The following is a 19,282-nucleotide window of genomic DNA, read 5'->3' as shown; positions in this document are numbered from 1 at the left end:
CTGGTCCCGCCCAGTGATGCGGCAGCCTGGTGGAGCTGTGAGCGGTGCGCCATCTAGAGGTAGAAGAATGCGTAACACAAAGGCAACAAAGCAAGATGGACGTTTTGTAGACAAAAGTGGGTTAGTGACACAGAGGTTAATCAATGAATGATTCAGTTTTCTATAGTCCGCATTAAGAACTATAAAACAATATAGACTCCATAGTTACGAAAAGTGTAACAAGTCATAACTACCATTTTCTCACTTTTTTGCATGTATAGCTTTATATGGGCCACTTGTACTTCCATATTAAGAGGAATATAATATAGACTTTGACAAACGCATGAAAGGAGGGCAGTGTATTTGTGTAATATTAATTAATTCTGCATGGGAAAAAAATATATACAGTGTATATAAAAAGCAGCATTCAAATTCATTATGTAATTCCTGGTTGTGTTTGAGAATAACAAACAAAAGGGAGATAGAGTAGGAAGGAAATACTATCCTTCCCCACACTGTTAAGGTTACACAATAACAGGGCAGTACTCACAAAGAAAAATGTCCAAACAACAGCACTTCTTTCAGTGTCTTACCAGAAATATTTTGGATACAGTATGTCATAACCAGGAGGATAACGTATCAGTGTGCTGTCATATGCAAAGGTTGGGCAAAGCAATGCACAGCAGGGGTACGAGTGCTGACGTGTGTCATCAACTACATAACAAGTGTGTTGCGATACAGCGATTGTGGTGTAATCGATATCACAATGTAACAGCAGAAAACCGAAGCAAATTTTAGCAAAACAACGCGCATGTTTTGGAAGTACGTATATGGATACTTCTTGCAGTAAATTGAGATTTTATTGCCCGTTTGGAGTGTTCCATTCTTACTCCTCCAAGGAGATAACCAACTTCCATTTGCTGACAATATCGTCCACCTCCCAGCCTGCATCGTCCCCTGGCAGTGACCCCGCCTCCTCCCTGGAGGCTCGTCTGAAGAGCACATTGTCCAAACTCAGGTCCTTATTTGCCGCCTCCTCTCCCTCGCTGCCTCTCTCCTGATTGACCTCCATCCCCGGCAACACTAGTTTCCTCAACCATGGATCCCAGTTGACGTGGAGCGACTGGTCCTGCCCGTCTTCCTCCAATCCCACCACTGCGAGTTCGCCGTAGTCATCTGGGGAGACGTTTGAGGGTGCGGCGTGGGTGGTAGAGAGGTGGTGTACTCTTTGAACGTCTTTGCCAAGTGTCCTCACGTCCTGCTCCGTCTGTCCTTCTGAGGGTATTCTGAGGCCATTTGGAGGTTTATTGGTCAAATAAGACCTTAAAAAGTTTCCCTGTTCTACGATGTCCACATCAAGCACAGGAGAACGTGAGGGTGCTTGTGCCTGTGTGCTCCTCTCTAACTGTGCTTGGGTGGACTCCTGCGGGAAGTAGGACTGAGAGACCACAGTATCAGTATGATCATGTGAGTCGTTTCTCCGAGCTACACCAACAACCCCGTAACTGGAGTCATTGTCCAAGGGTCGCTCCAGCTCCAGGGGAAGCTCCGGGGACAGCTCTGAGGGCAGCTCTGGTCGCTGTGCGGCGTATCTTGATAGCGGGACGGCAAGATTAGACTGCTGTCTCCACTTCTCGGGAAGTCCACGGTATGATGCGTTGGCGTCTGATAATAGATCGTTTGTGACGGTACTGACGAGGATGGGGTTAAGCCTCTCGGGCGGGAAGGTCAGGGTCGTAGAGGGAAGCAATGGCGTGTCCTTCAAGGAACAAAGGGAGGATGAGAAGATACAGCATCCTACAAACGATTGAGCAACAAAGTCCAGTTCTTACCAGAACCGAGGGCCTCTTGTGTTCTTTCCCTGTCAGATAGTGATAGAGAAGGTATCCTACCACCATAAGAATGCAGATGCACATCGACGGAACCACAATACCCACAACCACCTTCTGCAGCTGCTCCTTCACAGGATCTGGGGGAAAACAGAGTCAGAATTGGCATCAGTCAGCTGAGTGACACACAAACAAAGGCAATTAGTTTGTACCTTTAATGGTGGTTAGGCAGTGAAGCTCTGACTGCTGGCACTGAAAGGGCAGTGAAAGGAATCTGGCCTTGGCAGAAAAGCAGTATTCCGTGTCATAATCCCTCAGATGGTATGTGTACGGGCTGGACGTGACTGGAAAATGATGCTGCCAACATGAAACGCGAGCCTTTGTGAACAGAACTTTTCATAGGCAGTACCTGTACTCTATATGAAAAGTTGCTGCAATAAACCACTCACCACCTGGTCACGACGCCTATTGTGGACCGAGAGGTTGTAGGTCATGTGGGGGTACAGTGTTACCATTGAGATGGGTGGGGCATGGTCATCTGGCTGGTATCTGATTGGACCTTTCAGATGGACGATGGCGTTGTTGTCCTTTACTTCCACTGAAAGCAGAGGCTGCCCAAAAGCAGCTAAGAAAACGAAACGCTTGTCATAAAGTGTCTGATATCATTTATTCTATTTGGAATAGTCTACCTTTTGTGGCGTTCAACTTACTGTCATACTTTGGATTGAATCGCCCGCGTGTCACAGCCCACTTGGAGAAGGCCTCAGAGCCCACGGCTGAGCGCACCCTGCCGTGGTAGCTCTGCCCCACATCCCATGTCTCGCGGGTCAGGTCGCACCACGTCTCGGCTATTTCCTTGCACTTTTGCACAGGCCTCCAGTTGACCCGCCTCCCTTTGCTGCCCTCCACGCTGTCCCCGTAGCTAGGAACATAAACGTTTGTCAGCAAGTGAAGCTAAAAGTCTTTGCTCAGTTTGACGTCTTTGCTTACAAGGCATACTGCACGGTAAAGCGAGTGCCGTCCGGTGTTGCATTTCCAGGGAGCCACTGGAGAACGTTTCTCAGGTTCAACGAGGAGAACCTGACGTTAATGGGGCTGGGGGGAGGGGAGGTGCCTGTGTTGGCGACAAGGTAGTTAGAACTCACAGACTCACATGTTGTCTATGGTAGCAACAGTAGAGTAACTCGTAGGCGTGTCACGGGACAATACATGAGATTGGGTCAATGAGAACATTACTTTTAAGAAAAGTACAATGACAATACAATACAGTAATTTTGACTACGTTACACTCTTCTGCAGTCCGTGTGTATGCTAGAGGCCTACACCCACTGAGACACAGAGACAAGCAGCAGTTTCCAGTGCTGGAGAGCCAAGCCACCCTACTATAAAAGTCATTTTGGGCGCTCATACCCAAGCTAGCGTCCTTTCCGTCACTACCCAAAGCTCAATCATGACCTTGGGTCTTACGGGGAAGTTGCACACAAAGTATATACTGGAACTATTTACATTTTCAAACCCACAAATGCGTGGGTTTGAAAATGTGCCAGAACCGTCATTACCAACCAATTATCGACGATGCCAAGTGGCAAGTATTTCCATAATCATAACAATGCACCTGCCTTTGTCAGAGGGACATTGCGTTCCAGTGCAGTGATAATAGATTTGGATGTAACATACTGTACTGTACTGTAAACTATACTGTAACAATACAGTATGGTGGCAGGAAGCAAATTAGTCTCTACGTAAACACATAAAACGTATTTAGAAACAAACAGGAACATACCTGTAGAGTAGCACACAGCCCCGAGGTTTAGGAGTAACAAAACAGTCCACATGAGTGGAGGGAGAGCTCATGTTTCCACAAGGAAGCGCGATGATGCCTCCCCGGCCATCAGCCGTCTCACCTGCCTGCCACACCGGGCGACCGCAGATGAGAGAAGTGGTATAGCAAAAGGGTCAAGTTAAAGTAGGCAAACAAAGACAAAAACGTAGTGCACCTTGTGGCTCAAAGGCAAATAACAAATCTGGCAGCCAATCCACAGGTGTTCCGTGGTTGTTACGGAAAGAATGTGACTGCACTCGTTTACACTACGGCTGGGTAGATCCATCCAAATGTCGATAGTAACGATACCAAGTATCTCTCCATACTAGCTTAATGAGATTGATTGAATGTCTGTTTTTTTTGTTGTGTTGTTCATATTCTTACATAGATGTTTTTGTAAACAAAAATATCAGAGAATATGTCATTGCCTGCTTTGGGCCAAAAACGAATTATTTTGTACTATATGAACTTTATTTTGCTCAAATAATTGTATTATTCTATTCAATATTTTACATTGCCTCATATATTTTTGTATTTATATATTGTTAAATTCTTCCTAAAAGTAAATGAGTTGTTGGTAGAATACTTTTTTGGGTTTTGTTATGATTAAAATCATAATCAACAGATTAATACTAAATAAATAATTGTGATCAACAGCTTAACGGCAAAGTCAAAAAAATCACTTGGTATCATGTAGACACCAACAATTGCAGTATCGCCCACCTCTAGTTTGCACCCAGGTGCGCAAATTATGGGTTTGCGCACAAATTGTGGGTTTTTTTTTACCCAACATTCATAAACCGCATTTCTTTTGTATTTGGTACCATTTTAAGTAAGGTACAGTATTTAAAATAAGGTGCACTAGCAAAAATAACAACTTTATTGATGATGTAGCCATGCAAGTACAGTACATTCCCTTTGTATGCCAGCGAGTATACGCTACAGTGACATCTGGTGGACAAATGTTCTCGCAGATTGCCAGAAGAAAGGAAGCCCAAAAACAATACAAAACGTCATCCTTCAATCAGCAGATTCGCGTGAAACTAAAAACTCAGCCTAATACAGTGACCAGCCTCTGAGAAATTTAAATGTTCTCAGAATAAAATATGAATGTGACATCGTCCAAAAATTAAATCGAGAAGATCTCAATTTTACAGTGGGTCGGAACTACATGTCGTTGCTTGGTCGTTCTTCACCGGATTCTTTTTGAGGTTGCACCCGCCTCATCTTTAGTTTTAGTGATAGCATTTCGGCTAAAAGCAAGTGATAAGCTACCTTCAGGGTTCATGTAAGGCTGTACTCTCCAAAACAAGCGCCTTATTTCTGCAAACATGGCGCTTACGATGGAAACGCAGCTGCAGAGCATCTTTGAAGATGTTGTGGTAATATTTGTACACATTTACCATCTTTACATCATTAGCACCGGCGATCTCCAACATTGGGGAGCCATCATTGTACGTTTCGGTAATGCTAGTAGTAACATCATTTGTTAATAGTTTCATCACATATCTTATAAACTAACACTCCAAAAAGTACTACTGTACTTCAATACATCACGGATAGACCTAAATACTGGAAACGACCCAATGGTAGCCGAGTGATATTCATTCATTTTTACCATAGTTTTGTTATTGTGAATGTAATTTCTGCCTCATACTGGGAACTGTTACTTAATATTTAGATTAGCTAAATGACAAATAGTAGCCACCGCTAATGTTTTTTCACACTACTGCAACATCGTATGCCTATTGTCAAATTACCACAGTACCTTTTAAGCTGATGTGTGTGGGTTTTTATATTGTTTTTTCCTCTTGTTTCCTCAGAAAACTGAGATGGTTGAAGAGGCGTTTGCTGGGTAATGTCACCCACATAAGTCACAAAAGTGTTATTTGAAATGTTAAACGCATCGGGACAGAGTTTGTAATGTGTTTGTTGTGATATCAGGATGTGTATGGACTCTCCAGAGGATGAGAGAACAAAACTGATCAGTTGTCTCGGAGCCTTCCAGCAATACTGGGGAACTTTACCTCAGGTTTGTCATACACACTCATAAAGATCAAGTACATATGATCGCATATGACCAGAAGGACTTGCCGTCTCCCTGCAGGAGTCTCACGAACAGTGCGTGCAGTGGATTGTGCGCTTTATACACAGCCAGCATAGCCCCAAAAGAATCTCCTTCCTCTACGATTGTCTGGCAATGGCTGTAGAGACCAGTCTCTTACCACCCAGGTACACAAAATACTTTCTCTCTATCAAAGATTCTTCCCCATCAAAGATAATACTGCCAGAGTGGTATTCATCTAACAGTATGTTGACATTTCAGGATGGTTTGCGCTGCACTGATCAGCTCCGACAACTTGGAGTGGGAGAGGACGCAGCTGTGGGCCTTGACCTTCAAGCTCATCCGCAAGATCATCGGAGGAGTGGACTACAAGGTCTCTCATCACTTGCACACACACATCCTTTAAAAAAAAGAAGAAAAAAACTTTAGAAAAAGCATGTGATCAGCACATGCTGATTAAATTCCTTTGAGCGCCGATGGTGTGTGCAGCCCGTTCCTCTGTATTCGTATTTTAGGGTGTTCGAGACCTACTGAAAGCCGTGCTGGACAAAATCCAGAGCATCCCCATCACCGTCAGCTCGGCCATAGTGCGACAGCTGCTGACAGCCCGAGAGGTGTGCACCCTCAATATGATTAAATGCATGCTCATGTGAATTAATGAAAATTGATTGACAGGTAGTGGAGTATATCCTAGACAGGAACGCTTGTCTGCTGCCCGCCTACTTTGCTGTCACAGAGATCCGAAAACTCTACCCAGAAGGTCAACTGTCACACTGGGTGAGTGTCTTTGTGTTTTTTTATATAAAGTTTGTACTGAGGTCTTAACTTAGCTTCTTGTGTTTTTAGCTTCTCGGGAGCTTGATATCAGACTTTGTTGACAGTTTCCGACCCACAGCAAGAATCAACTCCATCTGTGGTAAGAAAATGAGCACTCCTACCATTTTTTACATCAACACTGTAGCTCTTCATTAGTCCAACGTAATTTTACAGACGTCTGAGGCAGCATTCATTTCTTTGCAATGTTGTTGTCAGTGCACATAACTGTAACTATTTAATTGTTTGCCGTCAGTTGTATTTTCAGATTAAGAGTACAGTAATAAACATACTGTTTGCCCGTAGGTCGGTGCAGCCTGTTGCCGGTAGTCAACAACAGCGGCGCCATCTGCAACTCCTGGAAGCTGGACCCCACGACCCTGCGCTTCCCGCTGAAAGGCATGCTGCCCTTCGACAAGGTGAGACTCATGGACACTCGTGCACTAAACAGGAGCATTAAAGTATGTTTCATGTGCTTGCACAGGACCTGTTTGAACCGCAGACGGGCTTGCTGCGCTACGTGCTGGAGCAGCCCTGCTCAAGAGAGATGGTGTGCAACATGTTAGGACTCAGCAAACAGGTACATTTGCCACCACCACCACCTTCACGCTTCTTCCTGTCATCAGACACGGGGCCTTGCTAGACCCCTGACCCGGAAATACCCCTTCTCCTCAACTAACCAAACACGATAACATATCTTTGTTTATAGTTGAGTTCCTGCTTTCTGCATCTTCCTTTTTTTGCAGCATCAGTGTTTCCCCGAGGTCGCCTTTCTAGCTGGCATCAAAATACACGACAAAGAAAGCTGCGTACAATATTTCCTCAAATAGTGACCGCAGGATTTGGTGCACACGACTACTGAGACTATCAGGCATAGATTAGGTTAAAGGAAAAGTGTGTTTTTTCTTGCAATTTTGCCCATCATCGAAAATCCTTGAGCACATGTCATTGCAGCTAAGAATACATGGAATTGGACGCACCTATAAAGCCTTGTGGAAAAATATCCGGGAAGCTGCAGCAACATTATTATTATTATTATTATTATTGTCAACAACCCAAGAACTACGTTACTCGTAGTTACACCTTACGTAACACCTCGTCACACACACCGGCTGGCGACTAGCTTCACCACACACTCTCTCACAATGCCTCAGGCCACTACAGAAAGGTAACATCGCATGTAATATTTACGACGTTATAGAGTCACCTAGTAGATGAGCAACGTTGTTGACATAACCAACATATATGAAGACGAAGGCCACTATTTGAGGAAGTAGTTGAACTCATTGGGCATATCGGTGATGATGATTGCCGTGATTTACCCTGCTGGGGTCGTCACATCCAGATTGAGCCTTTGTGTAGGAACCACTGATCCTTACTTTCCTCCATCTTTACCTCTTTATTCCTGCAGTGCCCCTCCCCCAAGCCCTCCTCTGCTAACGATACTGCATACGTACAAAACAAAGTATTTTTACCCATAATGCTTTTCTACTGGTCAAAACTGCAAGGTGACTGACGCGGGGGCAGTCAGCAAAGAGGAACGCTCTGGTCTCTACACATCAACAATGAACTCCCGTTTGCATGTTTGGGTTTTTTTTTTCTTTTTTGGCGGCAAACGACCTCGCTCGTGAGTCACCACTTTTTCTCTCTCTCCCTCTTTTCTCCCTCTTTTGTTTGTTCGTCCCTCTTTGTTTCTCGTCTCTTGTGCGACACACGCTTCTCTTTTAAGACTCTGAACATTGCTCAGGTATGTCGTTGCTCCTCCTTCTCTCCTCCTCCTTCTCCTCCTCCTCCTCCTCATGGTCACACGACCAACCTGGAAAGGGAAACAAATAAGTCTGCAAATAAATGTGCCACAGCAAAGCAAAAGCGTGGAGCCCAGAGAAAAGGCCACGGAGCTTGGGGTGAATGGAGCAGATGTGGACTAAAGTATTTAGACACAGCTTCTTTTTCCTTCCTTCAGTCGAGCACCTCGGTATGGAAGCTCATTTCCATAATATCTCAGTACCGAGTCATAATTATGAGATAAAAAAAGATTTCTAATTATGAAATAAAATGAATGAATGTCAAAAATTCAATTAAAACCCCAAATTATGAGATGAAAAGTTATAATTATGAGACAAAGAAAAATAAATGAGAGATAAAAAGTTGAAATTATGAGATGAAAATTCTGAAATAAGAAAGTCATAAGATAAAAAGTTGAAATTATAAGAGAGGAAAAGTGAAAATCGAGACAAAAGATAAGTAAGGAAGATAAGTAGCTTTTAAAAATTGAAATTATGAGATAAAAAGTTGGAATTTTGAGATGAAAAGTCAAAATTGAGAAAAAAGTCGCAATTATCAGATGATTATGAAATAACTAATTATGAGATAGTCATCATTATTGATCCCAAGTCAAAATTACTAGATAAAAATACCATAATTATGCAATAGGAAAGAATAAGAAGTATAAATTAAGTGCCATGTGATGAAGATGCCAGTGAATTTCGACTTTCCAATCTCATAATTCTGACTTTTTATCTCATATCTTTGACTTTTTCTGTTATAACTGGGAGTTCCCACTGGGTTGCTTGTCAATCTTGGCTAGTTGGATGTGGAAACACCACTTCTTCCCAGAATAGAAGATGCCATATTTCCTTCCATTTTCACCAATTAGTTTGTAGATAAAAGTCCACTCGGATCTGCTTCTCTTCTAAGACGACATGGCTTTTTCCTTCTGTTGCTCTCTTTTGCGTGCGCCTTATTCTCTGCGTGTGTAGAAGAATAGTTGCGTTCAAGGCTGTCCAAAACCAAGCCTCACAACTTCTCTTCTTCACAAAAACCGCGGCCTGCATGCCTCGACTGTGTCGCACCGCCCGTTCCTTCTGCTTTATCATCTGGTGCTCACGCCTCGTTCCGGGGAAAGAGCGGCGCGAAACGTCCTCCTTGCTTCTGCCGTGTCTTTGCCAAAGCACAAAGTTTAGTTGATGGTTGGGATTCTGGTGTGCATTTTTAGGGAGGCAGACATACCCATTATCACTTTTCTACTTTCACCTGCGCCCTTATTCCCTCCTTTGTCCTGTCGTCCTTTTGATTCATTTTCCTCCATTACTGGCTCTTGTGGCGTTTGTCAAATGTACAAGTATTCCATATGTGTATTATTTCTGTTGTTGTTGTTGTTGGCATGACCTGAAGATTGCAAAGAGAACAAATGCATTGCATGTTGTACTGCTGTTTCACGTAGCAGACATTGGGCCTCATTTGCTAAACTCAATGGTTGTTATTGAAAGCCGGTGCAGTGTCGGTAATGTTACTGTAATGCTGGGTGAGACACACAAGCACCAGACTTGGTCAGGCTTTTATTGCAGGACAGACACGGTCGTCCCTAACATGAGCTACTGTTGCGCCCGTTACTCAAAGCAATTTTTTTTTGGTGAATGAGGCCCATAGAGCTCTATTTGGAGGACATTTTGTCATTGTTTGCCTTTTATTTTCTGAATTTATGCTTTGCCTGTGAAAAAAAAAACATTACAATAGTATATGGCAGCATAGAGAGATCAGTACATGAATCCATCCAATCTGCACGCACTTTAAGGAGCTCCAGCAAACTCAAATCAAATAATGATTGAGCGTTCTCTCTTCCATATTTATCTCTGTCTCTCGCTCTCTCTCTCCTGCTAGCAAAAGCAGCGCTGTCCCGTGCTGGAGGAGCAGTTGGTGGACCTGGTGATGTACGCCATGGAGCGCTCGGAGACGGAAGAAAACTTTGATGCCGACGTGGGCGGGACCAGCCAGCTTCTGTGGGAGCACCTGTCCTCGCAGCTCATCTTCTTTGTCCTGTTTCAGTTTGCCAGCTTCCCACACATGGTGCTTTCTTTGCACCAAAAGGTGAGGGGACGCTTTTTCTGCAAGTTATACTTCATAAATGACCAAAAACAAGAAATAAATATTTCAGTATTACGTGAAAAATAATATTTTGCTGAGTTCTCTAAATTCTACTGTATATTCTCTGACTGAGCTTCTTACCACTATTACAACATCGGTTCTGTTGCTGTTGCGTTGTAACAAATCTGTCAAGGAGAGCCTTCAAATTTCTCATGCATGCTGCACCATTATTGACATATTGAAGATGCTTCATATAGCATCTCTGCTGCTTTACTCCAGCTTGCAGGTAGAGGTCTTATAAAAGGAAGAGACCACTTGATGTGGGTTCTGCTGCAGTTCATATCGGGAAGCATCCTGAAGAACGCCTTAGCAGACTTCCTGCCAGTCATTAAGCTCTTTGACCTGCTGTACCCTGAAAAAGAGGCAAGTGTGTGCTACCTTTTTCGTTTAGTTTTCTGGCTGTGACACCTAATTCCTCTCTGTTCCACAGTGCATTCCCGTTCCGGACATCAACAAGCCACAGTCCACTCACGCCTTCGCCATGACCTGCATCTGGATCCATCTGAACCGCAAAGCTCAAAGCTCCAATCTACAGATTCCCATTCCGCATTCCCTGAAGCTGCACCACGAGTAGGAAGGATGTACTTTTACGTTCCAGTGGATACCTTCAGAGCTTTCCCACATCTTCTCTTCCATCTGTTGTTTACAGATTCCTCCAGCAGTCGTTGCGGAACAAAACGCTGGGCATGACCGACTATAAGATCGCTCTTCTGTGCAACGCTTACAGCACCAACCCGGACTGCTTCTCCCTGCCGATGGGCGTTCTGGTGGAGACCATCTACGGAACACAATCCATGCGCATCAACCTGCCGGGTACCAACTGCACGGCGTTGGGCTCCTTCACGCCGCTGCCCATGAACCTGCTGGACTCACTCACCGTGCACGCAAAGATGAGGTAGCGAACCACAGCAATCCTTCTCGGGAAAACATAACACCGATACGCTCCGCTCGTCCGTCCAGTCTGATCCACAGCATCGCCACGAGGGTCATCAAGTTGGCCCACGCCAAGTCCAGCGTCGCTCTGGCCCCCGCCCTGTTGGAGACGTACAGCAGGCTGCTGGTCTACATGGAGATCGAGTCCTTGGGCATCAAAGGCTTCATCGGTGAGTCCCCAAATTTACTGTAATATCGTAATAATAATACCGTAATACTGTAATACCGTAATATAATACTAGATAGAGTTCACCAATGTATATCAGCCACAGCCAGTACATTTAAAAGACAAAAAGAAGGCTAGGTAAAGCAGGAGCCTACCAGAAAAGTCTTCCTCCTCCTGGGAACTAAAACCAATAAAGTTGTCTTCATCAGCGTCAAAATCGTTTCCTTCATCACACACCTTGTCAGTCTCTCTCTCTTTTGTTGTCAAAATCAGCTTGATATGTCATTAGGAGCTTTATCTATCTCTACAGGCGCTTTAAAATATTTGTACACAGCTGCTGAAACTCGTGCGTGTTCCACTTGCCGCCTCAATGTTTACAATCAACTCATCACCACTATTAATGCTGACTGGGCAGTTTGCTCCTTGCCGCTATTACAACATTGGCTCTGTAATAGTATACTGTTGATAAATGACATAGAGCTATGGTTTCCTTTCCACTTTATTACTGTTCATAAACGCCCCATCCTTTGCGTGCTTTAGCTGGCTGTAAATGGAGCATTTCCAGAGTATTGCCCATGTGATCACTACTCCATCTGTTCAGGCCAGCTGTTGCCCAACGTCTTCAAGTCTTACGCGTGGGGAATCCTCCACACCTTGCTGGAGATGTTCAGCTACAGGATGCACCACATTCAGCCGCACTACCGCGTCCAGTTGCTGAGTCATCTCCACAGTCTGGCCGCCGTGCCACAGACCAACCAGAACCAGCTGCATCTATGGTGAGCACGGCGCGTGAGAGGTGACGAGGCTGCTTTGAGTGTTTCCTTTTCTGTGACCGTCTGTCTTTGCTCAGCGTGGAGAGCACCGCTTTGCGCTTGATCACAGCGCTGGGCAGCTCGGAGGTGCAGCCGCAGTTCACCCGCTTTCTCAGCGACCCAAAGACGGTGCTGTCAGTCGAGTCGGAAGAGCTGAATCGAGCGCTCATCCTCACCCTGGCCAGAGCCACGCACGTGACCGGTATGGCAAGCTTGGACCTCCGCTCTTGTCTTACCAAGCATCCTGCAGCTCAATAAGGCAGGCTTTATGTGCCCGGGTGTTAGATTTCTTCACAGGCTCCGACTCCATCCATGGCACCTGGTGTAAAGACATCCTGCAGACCATCATGAACTTCACCCCTCATAACTGGGCTGCTCACACACTCTCCTGCTTCCCCGCGCCACTTCAGGTGCTCATTCGCTTCCTATTCACTCACCTCCTACTACGCCACCAGTCCTCCTGCCTTGATTGCTCGTTGATCGTTTCCCCTTTCAGGCCTTCTTCAAACAGAACAACGTCCCCCAGGAGCCGCGCTTCAACCTGAAGAAGAACGTGGAAGAGGAGTACAGGAAGTGGAAGTCCATGACCAACGAGGAGGACATCATCACGCACTTCTCCATGCAGGGCTCGCCGCCGTTCTTCCTGTGTCTGCTGTGGAAGATGCTGCTGGAGACGGACCACATTAACCAGATTGGCTTCAAGTCAGTAGCAAAGTTGATCCTTCACAAGCCTTCACAGATGCCAATGGCGACAATCATTAGAATGATGTTTCATCAGAAGGTCCTCTGGATCCTAATATATCTACAAATATATGAAATGCAACCACGGTGTTACTCTTCCCTCCCTCAGGGTCTTGGAGCGAATTGGGGCCCGTGCCCTCGTGGCCCACATGCGCACGTTCGCAGACTTCCTGGTCTACGAGTTCTCCACGTCGCCCGGCGGTCCCCAGCTCAACAAGTGCATCGAGATCCTCAACGACATGGTGTGGAAATACAACATCGTCACCTTGGACAGAGTCATCCTGTGTCTGGTGAGTCATGCCGCTGCGCACGCGGCCGAGACGCCCTTTCGTTCTTGTCGTGACTCATCGCCCCCCGCCGTGTGGTCCAGGCGATGCGTAGCCACGAGCGCAACGAGGCGCAGGTGTGCTACTTCATCATCCAGCTGCTGCTGCTCAAGTCGGACGACTTCCGCAACAGAGTCAACGATTTTGTGAAGGAGAACTCGCCCGAACACTGGCTGCAGAGCGACTGGCACAACAAGCACATGAGCTACCACATGGTATTCCGTCATGGCACCGCGCAGCGCCGCTCCTGGTACGGATGCTAACTGTCTTTCTGCTCCTCCTGGTGTAGAAATACCCAGAGAAACTGTACTTTGAGGGCGTGGCGGAGCAGCTCAACCCCCCCATGCAGGTGCAGCATCAGTACATGCCCATCTACTTTGGCAACGTGTGCCTGCGCTTCCTGCCCGTCTTTGACATCGTCATCCACCGCTTCCTGGAGCTCATCCCCGTCTCCAAATCGCTGGAAACCCTGCTGGACCACCTGGGCGGCCTCTACAAGTTTCACGGTGAGTCAGGATCATGTTTGAAGTTCGGATAAAAGTGTCCCATTCTCACGTTTCAGCGTGTACTTTTACCACAGACCGTCCTGTGACGTACCTGTACAACACCCTCCACTACTACGAGCGACACCTGAGGGACAGAACCAGCCTGAAGAGGAAGCTGGTGCACGCCATCATGATGTCGCTCAAGGTAGGATGCACCTCCTGCTTGACGCGGTAATCCCTCACAGCCTCACTCTATCACGCTTTTACCTAAATATATTCAGAAATATATCATGCTGTTAAATATGGCCTATTATTACCCAAAAAATATGCACAATAAAGCCAATTTTTTTATTATTATTTTTTTACCCATTTACAACAATGCACACAAGCATGACTTATTTATGTTTTATATGACATTTTCTCTCCTAATTTGGGTAATAGGAGCATAAAGCCTACTATAGGGGTGTTATTTCATGTCAAGAGGGCTCTAACAATGTTAAACGTATATAGACGGTTGTATGCGTTAACTATGAAAATATTCCCTTTAGAAATAAGGAATCCTACTTGGCAGAAATGAACTCGGAAGCAGTTAACCGCTGTGGAATAGGAGGGAATAGGAGGGAATACTGTACTGATTAAGGATCGTCCGATATTTGCGTTCTTTACTTGAATCGGTATCGGTCGATACGCGCGTGGGTTCACCGATGTATTTTTCCGCCGCATGATTTACAGACAGGCATCCGCCGGGCAGCTTTGTGTTGCCGCACCAAAGTTTTGTTTTGTGCGTTCCCGTGCACCTCACGGCTTTCCGCTTTAACGTTGTCTTGGTCAGGACAACCGGACCCCCGGATGGTGCCTCAGCGAGACCTACCTGAAGTTCGGCATGAACCAAAGAGACGATAATGTTTGGACCCCCGACGACACCTACTACTGCAAGCTGATTGGACGCCTGGTGGACAATATCCTGATCAATTCTTTGAGGGAAAAAAAAAAGCTTCTTCTTCTTTTGTTTGAGCCGCTGTTCCTTAACGCCGCCATCACCCATGGCTGGGAAGTCGCCCGGCCCCTTCCCCAACTGCGACTGGCGCTTCAACGAGTTCCCCAACCCGGCGGCACACGCCCTGCATGTCACCTGCGTGGAGCTGATGGCGCTCGCCGTGCCCGGCAAAGACGTGGGCAACGCTCTCCTCAACGTGGTCCTGAAGAGGTGAGGAGCTAAGATGGCGACACCTTATTTACTCCTTACATGGTTTATTTCTTCATGGCAGCCAACCTCTTGTTCCTCGTGAGAGCATCACAGCCTGGATGAACGCCATCGGCCTCGTCATCACCGCCTTGCCGGTGAGGAAACAGAAGAACATAAGAGGAACGTCTCCTCTCTCCTCGCTCCACGCTGCTTCAGCTTGTCTCTTCCCTGCAGGAGCCGTACTGGATCGTCCTGCACGACCGCATCGTGGCCGTCATGGGCTCGCCGGCGCTGACGTCGGAGACGGCATGGGCGCGCGACCCCTTCTCCCTGCTGGACTTCACGGCGTGCCACCAGAGCTACAGCGAGATCAGCTGCAGCTACGTGTTGGCGCTGGCGCACGCCATCTGGCACCACTCGTCCATCGGGCAGCTGTCACTCATTCCCAAGTCAGACGGAACCACTCGCGCTCCTTTTGCCTCGCTTCTTCTTTTGGACGCTTCTTCATGTTCCGTCTGTGTTTGTGTAGATTCCTTTCAGAGACGCTGAAGCCGGTGGTCCAGACGGAGTTCCAGCTGCTGTACGTGTACCACCTGGTCGGACCCTTCTTGCAGCGCTTCCAGCAGGAGAGGACACGATGCATGTTGGAGGTAAACCAGTGAAGCAACGTTGGAGTCGCTGGACGGAGTAAAGCTCATGTTGTTTCCAGATTGGCGTGGCCTTCTATGAGATGCTGCAGGTGGTGGACCAACACTGCCAACATCTCGACTACATGGACCCCATCTGTGACTTCCTGTACCACATCAAGTACATGTACACAGGAGACAGCGTCAAGGAGCAGGTCACTTCTTCCACCAATCAATAATCAATGCCAATACGTTCTCAATAGTCGTGGAGGGACGCATATTACATTTAGCTTAGAATGGACATCGGCAACAACTATGTTAACTATAATGGAAAAAAGTATAAATAGAAATCGACTATAAAAAAATGTCCATCCGTCTTCCTGTGCAGGTGGAGAAAATCATCATGACTCTTCGTCCGGCCATGAAGCTTCGTCTTCGCTTCATCACGCACAGCAGCAAGATCGACACGTCTGCATCGTCAGCGGCGACGGCCCCATCCTCGTTGTCATCTTCGTCGGCCGTCACCGTGTCCACCGTCCCGTCCGCCATCACCTCCACGCCTCAGCCTTCATCGTCGTCTTCATCATCCTCCATGGCGACCTCGGCAACCGCCATCGCCGTGGCCACTTCCTCGCCTTCCTCCTCCTCCTCGCAGCATGCGCACGCCTCCATGTAGGCAAAATGGACTCCTTGAGCATCATCAGTGTTTCTAACCCTCTACGGACGTTCTTTCAAAAGCGAGGCTCAGTCTTGTTTCTGGCATTATTGGAAAACTTTACTCCCTTTTGGGAAATGCATCTTATGCTCATTTACATCATGCCCCCTTCCCAACTCGCCACCGCCACAAATAGATTGCAGTCCTACGTGAAATGTTGATCATGGTATTTTTTATTGCCTTCTTTTTACAATAAAAGTCGTTTCTGCTAACAAACGTTGGTCTGTGTATACCCACGTGGACTCAAATATACTAATTAATCTAAAATGCATCTTATAAAAGTATTGGTTCAAGAAGTGGGGTGCTGTGGGATTTGTTCCAGCACCGCGACCATGACGGCATTTTAATTAACGATGAGAAGACAAGTCCAAATCCCAGCAGTGTTTTTTTTTTGCTGGGCGGGTGAAATAAAAAGTAATTAAAGTGTTGGCTTTTGGGCTATAAGTAGTGAAATATAAGCGTCTTTAAGCTGCCAATGACTGCTAAGGATACCCCAGTCAACATGAAGGCTTGCACTTCCTTTTTCCACAGTTAGAGGTCGCTAAAAAGACAACAACACCAGCTGTACCACGGCAGGGAAAGCACATGACAGCAGTGCCAACATTAGTGTGGCAACATTATAAAACAAACAGTCCAGTCATAGGAACATTTTCACCTGTTTGACGAGTCATTTGTTTAACTGGTCTTGTAAGGATACACGCCTGTAAACGTTTTATGGTGCCAGCTTCAGATAAAATGTCCCTACCGTATACCAATAGCCATTCAATAAAAAAAGCTGTTATTTGGGTTGGGTTTTTTTTTTGTTTGTTTTTTTCAACTTGCTTCGAATGCTCTTTTCTGGTCAAAAACACAGGAAACCTCACATACACACTCAACAGGGACCCCAGAAGCACCCAAAAATGGCCTAAAATGCTAGTGTTTGAGGGCGATTATTTTTGACAAAAATCATAAGGGGTTAGTATGTCATTTTTTTCAGTTTTTTTTCAACTTGCTTCTAATGCTCTTTTCTGGTCAAAAACACAGTGGAGACCTCACACACGGTCAACATGGGCCCCAAAAGCACCCAAAAACAGCATAAAATGCCAGTGTTCGAAGGCGATTATTTTTGACAAAATCATAAGGGGTTAGTATGTCGTTTTTTATGTTTTTTTTCAACTTGCTTCTAATGCTCTTTTTGGTCAAAAACACAGGAAACCTCACATACACACTCAACAGGGACCCCAGAAGCACCCAAAAATGGCCTAAAATGCTAGTGTTTGAGGGCGATTATTTTTGACAAAAATCATAAGGGGTTAGTATGTCATTTTTTTCAGTTTTTTTTCAACTTGCTTCTAATGCTCTTTTCTGGTCAAAAACACATTGGAAACCTCACACACGGTCAACACGGGCGCCAGAAGCACCCAAAAACAGCATAAAATGCCAGAGTTTGAGGGCGATTATTTTTGACAAAAATCATAAGGGGTTAGTATGTCGTTTTTTCGTTTTTTTCAACTTGCTTCTAATGCTCTTTTCTGGTCAAAAACACAGGAAACCTCACATACACACTCAACACGGGCGCCAGAAGCACCCAAAAACGGCATAAAATGCCAGTGTTTGAGGGCGATTATTTTTGACAAAAATCATAAGGGGTTAGTATGTCGTTTTTTCATTTTTTTCAACTTGCTTCTAATGCTCTTTTCTGGTCAAAAACACAGTGGAAACCTCACACACGGTCAACACGGGCCCCAAAAGCACCCAAAAACAGCATAAAATGCCAGTGTTCAAAGGCGATTATTTTTGACAAAAATCATAAGGGGTTAGTATGTCGTTTTTTTCTGTTTTTTTTAACTTGCTTCAAATGCTCTTTTCTGGTCAAAAACACAGGAAACCTCGCATACACACTCAACAGGGGCCCCAGAAGCACCCAAAAACGGCATAAAATGCCAGAGTTTGAGGGCGATTATTTTTGACAAAAATCATAAGGGGTTAGTATGTCGTTTTTTATGTTTTTTTTCAACTTGCTTCTAATGCTCTTTTCTGGTCAAAAACACAGTGGAAACCTCACACACGGTCAACACGGGCCCCAGAAGCACCCAAAAACAGCATAAAATGCCAGTGTTTTGAAGGGGGATTATTTTTTACAAAAATCATAAGGGGTTAGTATGTCGTTTTTTTCTGTTTTTTCAACTTGCTTCTAACGCTCTTTTCTGGTCAAAAACACGGGAAACCTCACATACACACTCAACAGGGGCCCCAGAAGCACCCAAAAACAGCATAAAATGCCAGTGTTTGAAGGCGATTATTTTTGACAAAAATCATAAGGGGTTAGTATGTCGTTTTTTCTGTTTTTTTCAACTTGCTTCTAATGCTCTTTTCTGGTCAAAAACACAGGAAACCTCAAACACGGTCAACACGGGCGCCAGAAGCACCCAAAAACGGCATAAAATGCCAGTGTTCGAAGGCGATTATTGTTTACAAAACTCATAAGGGGTTAGTATGTCGTTTTTTTCTGTTTTTTTCAACTTGCTTCTAATGCTCTTTTCTGTTAAAAAAAAACACAGGGGAAACCTCACCCACGCTCAACAGGGGCCTGAGAAGCATCCAAAAATGGCTTAAAATGCCAGTGTTTGAGGGCGATGATTTTTAAAAAAAATTTGAAAAATCACAATGGGTTAGTATGTTGTTTTTTTGTGTCTCATAAATGTATTGTAAGTGCTGTTACAGAAATGCACTAAGCATAATTATTAAATCAGTTCATGAATTTAGTTAATTATTTATTTATTTAATTGGAGCTTGTAAACAGGTTAAAAGGTCGTACATTATTATAATGAGCTGACAAATAAGTTAATTAATTTATTGTGTATGTTTTGGTTGTTCCCAT

General features: G+C 45.3%; 2 protein-coding genes across 3 annotated transcripts; one reads left to right on the top strand and one right to left on the bottom strand.

Moving 5' to 3' along the window:
- Positions 1-324: 324 nt before the first annotated feature.
- On the bottom strand, positions 325-3,915 carry il20ra (interleukin 20 receptor, alpha). The gene is made up of 7 exons (XM_058057057.1): positions 3,592-3,915; positions 2,799-2,922; positions 2,519-2,730; positions 2,258-2,433; positions 2,021-2,165; positions 1,812-1,948; positions 325-1,738 (listed from the first exon to the last, which is right to left on the bottom strand). The coding sequence occupies exons 1-7, from the start codon at positions 3,641-3,643 to the stop codon at positions 866-868; spliced, it is 1,719 nt and encodes a 572-aa protein (XP_057913040.1). The 5' UTR covers positions 3,644-3,915; the 3' UTR covers positions 325-865.
- Positions 3,916-4,614: 699 nt separating this feature from the next.
- On the top strand, positions 4,615-16,653 carry med23 (mediator complex subunit 23). Of its 2 annotated transcripts, XM_058056301.1 has the most exons (31): positions 4,615-5,012; positions 5,454-5,485; positions 5,575-5,662; positions 5,738-5,862; positions 5,957-6,068; positions 6,211-6,309; positions 6,371-6,472; positions 6,542-6,611; positions 6,815-6,927; positions 6,993-7,088; positions 8,238-8,255; positions 10,169-10,375; positions 10,652-10,795; positions 10,863-11,002; positions 11,082-11,327; positions 11,393-11,535; positions 12,133-12,307; positions 12,382-12,545; positions 12,629-12,753; positions 12,840-13,045; positions 13,194-13,374; positions 13,455-13,625; positions 13,700-13,916; positions 13,991-14,100; positions 14,728-14,854; positions 14,937-15,102; positions 15,164-15,236; positions 15,316-15,530; positions 15,611-15,731; positions 15,791-15,922; positions 16,096-16,653. In XM_058056301.1, exons 1-31 carry the CDS (start codon positions 4,962-4,964, stop codon positions 16,381-16,383), a joined length of 4,257 nt encoding a protein of 1,418 aa, XP_057912284.1. In that variant the 5' UTR covers positions 4,615-4,961; the 3' UTR covers positions 16,384-16,653. The 2 variants fall into 2 exon arrangements, with proteins under 2 accessions (XP_057912284.1, XP_057912285.1); XM_058056302.1 differs by lacking the exon at positions 8,238-8,255 and having other exon boundaries at positions 4,616-5,012.
- The last annotated feature ends 2,629 nt before the right edge of the window (positions 16,654-19,282 follow it).

This window comes from Doryrhamphus excisus, chromosome 19 (assembly GCF_030265055.1).
Source record: "Doryrhamphus excisus isolate RoL2022-K1 chromosome 19, RoL_Dexc_1.0, whole genome shotgun sequence".
Classification (NCBI taxonomy): Eukaryota; Metazoa; Chordata; class Actinopteri; order Syngnathiformes; family Syngnathidae; genus Doryrhamphus; species Doryrhamphus excisus.
The sequence above is the reverse complement of the archived record's forward strand: the minus strand, read 5'-3'. Positions and strand labels throughout refer to the sequence as shown.

Coding starts and splice junctions, on each gene's coding strand:
- il20ra (XM_058057057.1), bottom strand. CDS start 3,643: ATGTGGACTGTTTTGTTACTCCTAAACCTCGGGGCTGTGTGCTACTCT. Junction 2,923..3,591: donor GGCTGTGTGCTACTCTACAG/GTATGTTCCTGT, acceptor TCGCCAACACAG/GCACCTCCCCTCCCCCCAGC. Junction 2,166..2,257: donor ATAGGCGTCGTGACCAGGTG/GTGAGTGGTTTA, acceptor TCATGTTGGCAG/CATCATTTTCCAGTCACGTC.
- med23 (XM_058056301.1), top strand. CDS start 4,962: ATGGCGCTTACGATGGAAACGCAGCTGCAGAGCATCTTTGAAGATGTT. Junction 10,376..10,651: donor TGCTTTCTTTGCACCAAAAG/GTGAGGGGACGC, acceptor GCTTTACTCCAG/CTTGCAGGTAGAGGTCTTAT. Junction 15,531..15,610: donor CAGCTGTCACTCATTCCCAA/GTCAGACGGAAC, acceptor GTGTTTGTGTAG/ATTCCTTTCAGAGACGCTGA.